At 32.5% G+C, this 10,836-nt stretch overlaps 1 protein-coding gene and 1 long non-coding RNA gene across 3 annotated transcripts in view; both read right to left on the minus strand.

The window, feature by feature from the left end:
* Positions 1–7,928, minus strand: part of LOC106478550 (large neutral amino acids transporter small subunit 2-like) — a 31,028-nt gene extending 23,100 nt beyond the window's left edge. For both annotated transcript variants that reach the window (XR_002609923.1, XM_013939102.2), the window contains exon 1: positions 7,189–7,928. Coding sequence is in view for 1 of the 2 variants with exons in the window: in XM_013939102.2 (XP_013794556.1) it covers positions 7,189–7,669 (481 nt within the window). In the remaining variant the exon portion in view is untranslated. The remainder of the gene's footprint in view (positions 1–7,188) is intronic.
* On the minus strand, positions 777–2,849 carry LOC111085069. The gene is made up of 2 exons (XR_002609924.1): positions 2,776–2,849; positions 777–851 (listed from the first exon to the last, which is right to left on the minus strand). It is a non-coding gene; the product is annotated as an uncharacterized LOC111085069 (long non-coding RNA).
* Positions 7,929–10,836: the final 2,908 nt, after the last annotated feature.

Here is a 10,836-nt window from a genome sequence, read left to right on the forward strand (position 1 = left end):
CCTCCCACGACTAGAACAAAAATAAACTCAACAAGTAGTAAAAAGTATACACTGTTACCAAGTAAAATAAAGGGGACTAAAAGGAAAAATACAAAAAATGACCAATTTTTTACATTTTAACTGGGTAAAATTTGATGGTGAGGTTAAAATAGGTTTTCCCTTTAAAAAATTTTTAATTTAATATATCTAATGTGTAGATTATTTTTCTTTTTTTAATTTAAAATATTACTTTTTCCTTTTTTGTTTTAATTAATATATTATTTTATGACATTAAAATTCGTTTTCAGTTAATATTTAATTTAAATATTTAATTTCGGAAACTCTGTTCAACTGTTGCCAGCTAATTTGATACTGTATTATCTTCTTCATTATTAAAAAGTTTAGTTTATTTAGTTTATTGTGAATTTCGTGCAAAGCTACACGAGGACTATCCACGCTAGCTGTTCCTAATTTAGCAGTGTAAGACTAGACAGAAGGCAGCTAGTCATCATCACCACCCACCGCCAACTCTTGGGCTACTCTTTTACCAATGAATAGTGGGATTGACCATCACATTATAATGCTCTCACAGCTGAAAGGGCAAGCATGTTTGGTGAGACTGGGATTTGAACCCGAGACCCTCAGACTGTGAGTTGAGTATCCTAACCACCTGGCCATGTTGGGCCAATCAAAAAGTAATATTAATCTCCAATATTTTATCACATATACACACCAACTTCTCCAATTCCATGGACTTGTAGTGCTATACACTGTTGGTTCTTCCTTGTTGTTGAAGCTCTTGATGATATAGAAATGTTGTCCAGGTTTGTGTCACGGTCTGAGAACCCTGAACCAAAACGAGGTCGAAAGTCCTGAATTACAGTATAGAAAAGGTTGTTATTCTCTTTTGCATCGAGAGATTTACTTAAATTATTGACAAAACATGATTATATTTTCTGGGGAAGCCAAGTGGTAAAATAAGTTATGACTGAAACAGTTACAGTCTATATAATTTCATTACTTGTAATATACAGAAGATCATATTTGATACACAGAGCAATTTAAATAATATTCTTTCATCAATAATTCTTAATTCATGCATTCTTCATCAACTGCAATACAGCCTGCACAAGTACTACATCATGTCTTATTTCTGTTTTATTACAGGAATAAAGATTTTGTTAATTTTATACACTTGCCCAATCTCCTTATTTTATATACACTAAAAAAATTATTAAATACAGTACTCCACATATATCCTGGGCACATTTGTTGCTATTAGTGGATCTGATACTCGTAAAGAAATAATTCACCTGAAAATATCACACACATACATTACATAATATTTTTTTTTGTAACATATAAAACCCATATCATATGTCCAACCTACAACTCGAACTAGGATATAATCAAAGCCAATTCAGAATGACTACAACTTACACATGTATGGACGGTAAAAGAATGATATGATTTATATTATTATCATTCGTCTATTAATATAACATTGCACACATATGAGTTTAGTATTAAGCAAATGCTGTTGTCATCAGCAGTAGACAAGTTATGGTTAACATATTATAGTATTTTCTCACTAGAAACCAACATGGGGCAAAAAAAAAAAGGATGTGATCTAAATTATTATCAGTTTTATAGTTACATACACACATATTAGTATTAAAGGACAACAACATCAGAACTTTTCCATATTCTTTATTATTAGGTCTGTAATAAAAGGCAGATTTTGACCTTGGAATATTTGGAACACATAAATGAATGAAACTTTGAATCTTTGATAGTATTAATTTGCATAATGCACTGATGATATCACAATAACCACTAGTTTATATTAGACTGAAAACCCTTTTACTTCACATGTAGTACATACAACTGAAATAAAACATTCACGTGTAGTTCAAAAATACATAAAATACACAGAAAAGTAATCATGTTTTAATATTTCAAAATGCACATTGTATAATGCAAATGTATTTGATGCTATGCGTGATACTCATATAGCTACATACAGTAAGCTTGCATTGCAAGAACATCCTATTTCATCTAATTAAAAAAAAAGCTGACTTAAGCAAAACAAATCTTCATGTAAGAGTCACCATTCCAAACAGGTTAACAGTCGGTCTTTTTAACATAAAATTGTTGATTAATTAAACATACCTAATAAACATAATAGTGAATAAACAACAAAACATAGAGTAACAATAACAGACTTTCAAAACAGCAAAAAGTTATGAGAGAAAGTGTTATTGTTAGTCAATTTTATTTTAACAGCATTGGTGATTAATTAAACATATGCCTCGGATAAAGGCACCAACCAAATGAATGAATAAAAATAGTAAAAAAAGATATTCATAAGTAAACAGCAAATAGGCCAAAGTAACAGTAATACTTCTGTTAAAAAATAAATATGGACCTTCTACTATGACAAAAAAAATTAAAGGAGAGACAGTGCAGCCGTTACAATTATACATTGTTTGAAATAACACTTTTCTCGCATTCTTTTACACAAGGCATTCAGTACACGTTACTTAAGCAATGCAGCTGCTAAATATTTAGTAACTATTTTAAATACGCTCATTATCATCCAAAGAAATGTAAACATGTTTCAAACATACACATATACAAAACAGTAAAACTGGATATAATGAGCCAAATCTATATTTTATGCATTTTTCATTCATCTATCTACGAGTTACTATAAAGTTACTATCTACCTATTTCACCAATTAACTCATTTTTTAAAGAATTGTGTTAAAAGTTACAACAAAGTGCAGTTCTTACATTAAAGTCTTCTTCATCACATACAAGTTTTTTCTGAGGAATACTTGAAACTAAAGAATTGGGAGAACCTGAAATATTTATTGTACAAGAAATATTATTAACATAAGGATTACAAAATATTCAAATATTGTTAATAAATCATTTAAATAATTACACACATTATCTGGTAAAACATCTATCCAAAGAATATCTTTACACAATTACTAAATTATCTCTCAAAGAAAAAAAATTACAAAGTGCTTTTCGTGAAACTAATAGTTTTGAATTCAGCCAAAATAACTTTTACCCTTACAATTAACAGTGGGATCCAGGACCCCATTAGCTTTTTCAAATGCATTTTTCTAAACTAATTATGCATAAAATTCTTGTGGATCTACAACAATGTTCATAACAGAGATCCTAATATAACATACAAGTAACAAAAATACCATCAGTATTATTATTAATCCCACTGATTAATGCTAGGGTTTCATATACATTTTACAAAGAGACCAAGTGATTTCATTCACTTTTTCAATTCAGGTTTTTTATACTGAATTTAGTATCAGGCAAAAACTATGACACAATATGTGACTCACCAATAGTGAACAGTTTGTAAACATGTTGGTTATTTGGGAGTACATATTAATTACTACCCTAATATTATCATTTGAACTAAGGATTGCATGAAAGAACTTTTTTACAAATAACGACTTGGAATTTTCTTAAGTTACTATTTTGAGATCTTTTCAAATTAAAAATACCCAAATATAATTCAAAACTATTACTCAGGAACACTCAGTATTGAATATAGGGAATCTCCTAAAAGTAAACTTTGTTTGTAAACTATGTTCAGAACATCAAGTTACTGAAACATCTAATCAAGAACATACTCCCATGTTTATGCAGTGTATGATACAGTTCAAGATTCATGCTAGAACTAATAACGATGTTACATTGTTTTTTTTTTGTCATCTTGTACTGAGGAATGGATGAAGAAAAAGAGAGTTACAAATCCAATTTTAATTTCTTGCAAGGGGGTAGTTTCTAAATAATGATACTAGCTTTTGTTTCACCAAAGAAGAATTCAAGTATTGGATACCAAAATGAGATAAAAAAGAAAGAAAGAAAGAAGTTAACAGAGCACAAGAGGAAACACACCTACACTATCCATCTATAAAAATACAGTTATTTTTAACAAACCAGAAGATGATTTCAAATTTTTAAAAATAGATTATTTTAAGAGCTGTCAACTTGAAAACTACACAATATTTAACACAAGATATAATCTACTTTAACCTTATAGTCTTGATTACTAAACAAAAACCCTAGGCCTAAAAAAGACCCTTCCTCCAAATTATAAAAAAATCTGTCAGAGCAAAAACAAGGATATATAAGCAACTCTAAGTTCAAAGGGTGTTATTCATCTCTTTCATTATAGCTGAATCATAACCTTTTCCAGTAATGCATTCAAAATCTAATTAAACAACTTTATTATCAATGTACAAATGAGTTGTAGAAAGCAGTAAATACTAAAATCCTTGCTTTTATGAATGTGCTTTATTTATTGTTATATATTTTTAACAAAAGTAATTTCTTGACTTAGCTTAACAAAACTTCAGTAAAATAAAATATTTAAAATTTCAGGACCACCCCCCATGACCTAGTAACATAAAGCCTCCCACACATGAACTATTTAAATTAGCTCTAAGGGAAACAGCTAATGGTCTCCTGCTAGAATTTCCTGCTTTTATCAGAGGAAGATTACTACTCCTGTGGCCCAAATTATAGCAATAAAGCCATTAAAATTAATTAAAAAGGTTACCAGTTGCAGATGTTAAGATAATTAATTTCCAAATTTCTGAAAAATTCTGCAATCAATGCACAAAAGATTTAGTGTTATTAATTTTACTTCATATTTTTTAATTTTTTTAATTTAACTGTACATTAACAATTTCACTATAGTTAGTATTAGAATAATGATTGTCATGATATAAAAAACTGTTTAGATATTATTGATTAATTCATTTTTGTGAGTGAATATTTTATTATTGTTAGTTTTGTTATAATAAGAGTTAAAAGCAGACGATTGTAGGAAATTTTGTTAATAATTCATTGATGTTGAGACTATCGAACGTCACGTGTGATACATTGACGTCGAGGATATAGAAGTCGGGCAGACGATTAAGTAATAAAGATATAAATAGTGGGAGAGAGCAAAAACAGCAGACAGATAATAGCAAAAAAGAATAAAGTTATAGACCAAGGAAAAGTTTGGCGTGAAGTTAACTACCGTAGAAGTGATAGACCTAACGAGTGACATAAGCCTAACGTTTAATATGTTAGAGTAAGACTAACAGTAGAAATGGAGATAAGAAGAATAAGTTTTTACGTTAAAGTGGTTCTAAAGTAATTGAATCAGCCTGAGTGCACTTTGACAAAAAAGAAAAGAGGATATTTGGAAGAAAGAAGACCAAACGATTACGGTAACTCGCACCACAATTATAAGTGAATCACATACATAATACTAGTGCGATAGTAATTCTAAAGTAATTGAATAGGCTTAAGTGGTCTTTTGACAGGAAGAAGAGAACTACATATATAGTATTTATGATATGTCTATATTCTCTATAGTATGAAGAATTTGTTGTACATATGTTTAACTTGTTCTGAATGTACATACATATATGATTTTGAAAACAAGTGAAGTGCGTGCTGTTGAATCTATCGCTAACAAGTCACGGACACCTACTGCAGAACTAGAAGAATCCTAAGCCCAACAACAACATAGTATATATCTATACTATTAAGAACTATAAGTAAAAGCTCTTTATTTTGACAATAGGCCAAAAAGAAGAATATATATTTTAAAATTCTGACATACATGATAATATTATTTTACTCAAAGCAATGTAAGTTAAAATGCTTCTGTGGAACATTAAATTTCCAGCTTTTCTAAAATAAAATGCTCTAAAAAACATAATTGGAAAACATTATAATTTTAATACATTCGAAAGTGTATCGTAATGTACTTTATTAAACTTCCAAAGACCACGAAGCAAGATGGAACATTCTTCAACTCAATAATGGCCATAATATGAAGGCTTAATTAGTTTCAGTTCTTCATGTAACATGAGGCTAGAGAAGCAATACGCAGTTTTCACTGTACAATCAAACCAAATACTTTCATACTTAAATTGTGTATCATTATTTAAGTAACACGAAATTTCTCCCAGTTTTTATTTTTAATGTGTTTGTATGTAGTTTATTACATGTCTTTTCTAAAACCATTATTACATAACTAGCTAACGTACCCGTTTAAAGCACGCCAGGAAGTGACACAGGGGACTAGATCCGAATCCGAACCTCCCTATGTCACTTCCCAGAAGGTCTTATGGGTGCATGCCAATTTAGTTGAAATAGGAAAAAAAAGTCTAAAAAGAGGAATACAAATGAGTAATCAGGAAGTGACATAGGAGGACCAAATATGAACCCTCCTCCCAGTCACTTATCAAGGAATCCTAAGGGTGCATGGCAATTTTTGATGAAAATTAGACACTCGGGGAAAACATTGGGCCCTGCGAGTGACATAAAGGGTTATATCATAACCCCGGCTCCTATATTGCTCCCTGGGCGACTAAGAATACATGTCATTAGGCCCGTATGCTGAATGTTTTAAATAGGGGTTCCAAATTGTGATATAAAAAGCTAACATATTTTGTGAGAAGCACAATTAGCATGCTTTACATGCTAATGCTACGGGGGTCTGGGGGCATGCGATTATTTCAATTCAAAAAATTGCTAATCAGAAGAATGTAGACTTTATAGAAAACGTTAAATATTATAAGCAGCTGCGCTGTAACTATATAAGCATAATTTGTTTACATCACAAAAATTGGGGGTTCGTTTGAACCCCCTGGATACATGCGTGGTCATGTTCGGTGACAATCGGTCCTACATTCGCCATTTATAAGCGGGCACACCTACATACTTTTGTCAAATAATGGTTTACACAAATATATAGATATAGATATAAGCTTCAGATTGAGTGGAAGATGTTTGTAATTACTATTTTATTACTGGTTGTCTCTGGTAGTGTTACCAAAACCTAGAGACGCAACTTTTCTCTTCTGCTTGAACTTGAAAGCTGTGAAAATGTGAGAAAACATATGCAGTTTTTTTCAAATAAAATATTTGTAACTAACTTAAATATTAATATGCTATAGTAGGCCCAAGTTTCCATAATTTTATATGAACTTTTATCGTTACTGGTAGGGTTTAAATTATATCTTTTTCAGAAGATTTAGCACATGGCTGTATAATCCAGATTAAAAACATTATAACAGGAAATGTATTTTCATTTTTCTTATAGTTTCAATCTTATTATTGTCATAAATATGATAAAACTATTTGAAAATGAATATTATTCCTTACCGAGGGAAAGAGCCGCCAGGATCCGCACAGCTGCATTAGGCGGTTCACATTGTGGATAGAGGGGTTCAATGATATAGTGAGAGAAGGTGAGTGCCAAGATAGCTTGAGCTGTCGGTCGAATTATAAGAAGAGCTACCCATAGTCTAAGAAACGCTGGTAAAGGCCCGAATGCCTCTAGGATGTAGGCGTAATCTCCACCAGATCTTACAATAGATGTTCCTAATTCAGCGTAACACATGGCGCCCAACATAGAAAATATACCGCATAGTGTCCAGACGACAAGCGATAGGCCTACTGATTCACCGCAGTAAGCAAAAACACCTCGCGGTGAAACAAATATGCCCGCTCCAATAATACATCCAACAATAATTGCTACGCCATTCACCAAAGTTATTTCACTTTTGAGTTTTACTTTCCCTTTTCTACTTCCATTGGCCTTATCGTTTACGCCCAAGCCTTGTGCTTCCACGTGGCGCGACATTCTCGATAATTATATGGTTTTTCCGGAATTTTTAATATATTTATTTTAGTAAAAAGTTAGCGTTTAAGATTAAAAACTAAGTAAAGGTAACCCGTCTTTTTATGCAAGTGAATACGTTTGTTTCACTGTAAAATAGGCATCTGGTATAGGTCTCTTATCCATTACAATATAACAAAAACCATCACAAGCCGATAACCCTACGAACAAGAGAAACAGATTGCATCAACCGACTATAATTGCATCAGACGCATCGCTAGGAAACACAGCTCGCAGAAGTAGCTCTCGTTCATCGTAAACAGACTTGCAAGCTGCGCCACGTGGCGGAACGATGACGTACTATAGGCTTCAAACCTCATAGGGTTACCATTTAACCATGCTTTAACTTTTAGCCATAAATAGATCTAAGGTAGTCACTTCCTGAATTATTTAAAATTTTCTCTCTTTTTTTTTTGCCAGATACTTGATACTTTGGATTGTGACAAGTTCAAGTAAATTTATCTTGTAACTTTAATGCTTACAATTTGTTTCTATTTAAATTGTCTTATTTTATTTTTGCATTATTATAAATGGCCCATTTCATTGGGCAAGGCTGCACAAATTAGATCAGAATGTAACATTTGATTATAACCAGAAGCTACAGCTAACGTATAACCTACATTTTCAAACATGACAATTAACTAAGGTCGATAGATGAGCAAACGATTTGAAAATGATATTTATATAAAAATGTCCGTATTCATTTTGGGTGCAGGTTTGCCCTATGGTAGACCAGTAGAGTCTATAAGAGTGACAGTCAAACCTTAGCTTGGATTGTAGGAGGCAGATTGCTGCTGACTTGTTACCTTCCCCTTGGTCAGTAGTTAAAAATTAGGGTCGGCGGCAGATAACCTCAGTAGCTTTGTCATAAATACAAATTATCTTCGTTTTTTCCTCTAAATATTTTGTGCTATTCCTTTGTATTTAAATTCGGTGACGAGGAACCCATTTTGAGACTAATAATGGCTGGAGACGGCTTTAATGGGTAATGAAGAAAACTTATATTAAAGTTTTTCTTCATTACCCATTCAAGCCGTCTCCAGCCATTATTATTCCTTTGTATATTTTGTTAAGAGTAAGAAACATTAAAAATATTTTTTTATTATTCCTTTGTTACATGTTTATTTTTATAAATTGATTTATATCACAAGAAGTATGATAATTCGGGGGTGTTCCCAGCTATATATATGGAGGGGGAGGGGTCAACCTCAGTAATTCAAGTGTTTTGGTGGCGGCTAAATCCCCCAACGGGTTCCCTAGACAGCGTCCATTAAACAGTGAAAATATAGAAATACAAGCACTTGAAACAAGCTTTCTGCAACTCTGTATCGTATGTTTAGAAAGTAAAATCCAAACAAAACTTACTGATAAAAAAGGCTTGAGACATAACTTTGCAAGTTTCTGATTTTACCAGCTGACTTACTGAACCACATTTGTTATTAAACTTCATCAAATTATGTGTCATATTGCTTGACAGAGATAACACATATCAAGTAATTAAAGTAATATTATCTTCTTAGGTTTCATAAGTATTATACTTCAACATTTGCATTGGTAAATGGAAAGGGGCAATGTTCTTGTATTGTTTTATTGGAGCTATGATTTATGTCTTCTGATATTTTTTGTGATGAAAAAGATAAATTTCAGTGTTGATTGGATGTTGGTGTGAACAACTTTTGAGCAACGTATGGGCGTCTGTTACTGGTACTTTTTGGCATTTAGATTGTTTGTTTTAGAACAAAGCCACATTGCTGTGTCTACCGCGGGAATAATCGGGCCCCAGATTTTAGCGTTGTAAGTCTGTAAACGTACCGTTGTCCCACCGGGTGACAGCATTCAAATAACTGTCCGACGTCTTTTACAGTTCAATCATTAGTTTTTATTGGTTTATACAGACGAACTTGGTCATCTGGTCTATTCTCCAAATATGAAAATATTTTCTTTACGTAACCTATTAGCCAGTTATCAGCACTCGTCGTCACAAATAATTTGTCTGGCTCTCTGAATCGTATTCAATGGCATTAAATATGGAACCGTGTAGCATTCATTCCACAGCCCGAAATACTAACCACTAGCCCACGCTCAGCCCTGATTAATAAGACTGGTGAAAACGAAAATCACAGAATCGTTCATCATATTGCCTCCCAGTGGCACAGCGATGTGTCTGTGGACTTACAACGCTATAATTCAAGTTTCGATACCCATGGTAGGCAGAGCACAGATAGCCCATTTTGTAGTTTTGTGCTTAATCACAAACAAACAAAGGTTCATTATAGATACATCAATGGAACTGATGTAAAAGACCACGCGCGACTGATCGGCTTAAAGTTTGATAACGAAGAACCCACTTTGAGACAATAAAGTTTGAAGCCGGATAATGTTAGTATGATAAACTTGTAATAAAGTTTTCTTCATTACTCATTCAAGCCGTCTTCAAACTTTATGGTTGGCTTATAATTTTAAACAGACGTAGGAACAAAAAACTAGATCATATACTGCTGTCATAATCAGTCGAACATCACACACACTTCTACAGCACAGCCAATAAGGAATCAGGATATATAAGCACGTTCACTATCTCATACACAAATAATAATAATAACAGTTTTAAAGTAATAGGTTTACATGCACCAAAACTAAAATGCAAGCCAACTATTAATTTATTCCATTCCTTAAATGTGGGCCGTTAGATATTGACATCGTAGGCTTCAGTTGTAACATTATTTAAACACTACCTTACCAGATATTAGAAAATGACACTTATGTATCACATATTTATCTATTAGACTATGTGCGAGGGAACATGGCGAGTTCAGAAATAAGTCCTGTAACAAAATCATTAAGAACCCTCGATATAAGGCTTTATACTTAGAAAACTGGAAGTGATTATATCTGAAATTTTGTTATTAGCACTAATACTTGTAGTACTGCGAAACTAAGACGTGTTACAACATTGTGTGCACATAAATATTGCTGCGTCAGCGAGGTCACGTGACTAGTATCACGCCACGTTTCTAGAACTATCCTGTTCCTTCGTGAATGCCCTAGCATTTACTAGATATGTTAGTCTGGTATATATATAAGACGCTCACAACGTGACGGAACAATGTGTGAAGGTAGTGAGTAATTGA

This window comes from Limulus polyphemus, unplaced genomic scaffold (assembly GCF_000517525.1).
Source record: "Limulus polyphemus unplaced genomic scaffold, Limulus_polyphemus-2.1.2 Scaffold223, whole genome shotgun sequence".
NCBI classification, from domain to species: Eukaryota; Metazoa; Arthropoda; class Merostomata; order Xiphosura; family Limulidae; genus Limulus; species Limulus polyphemus.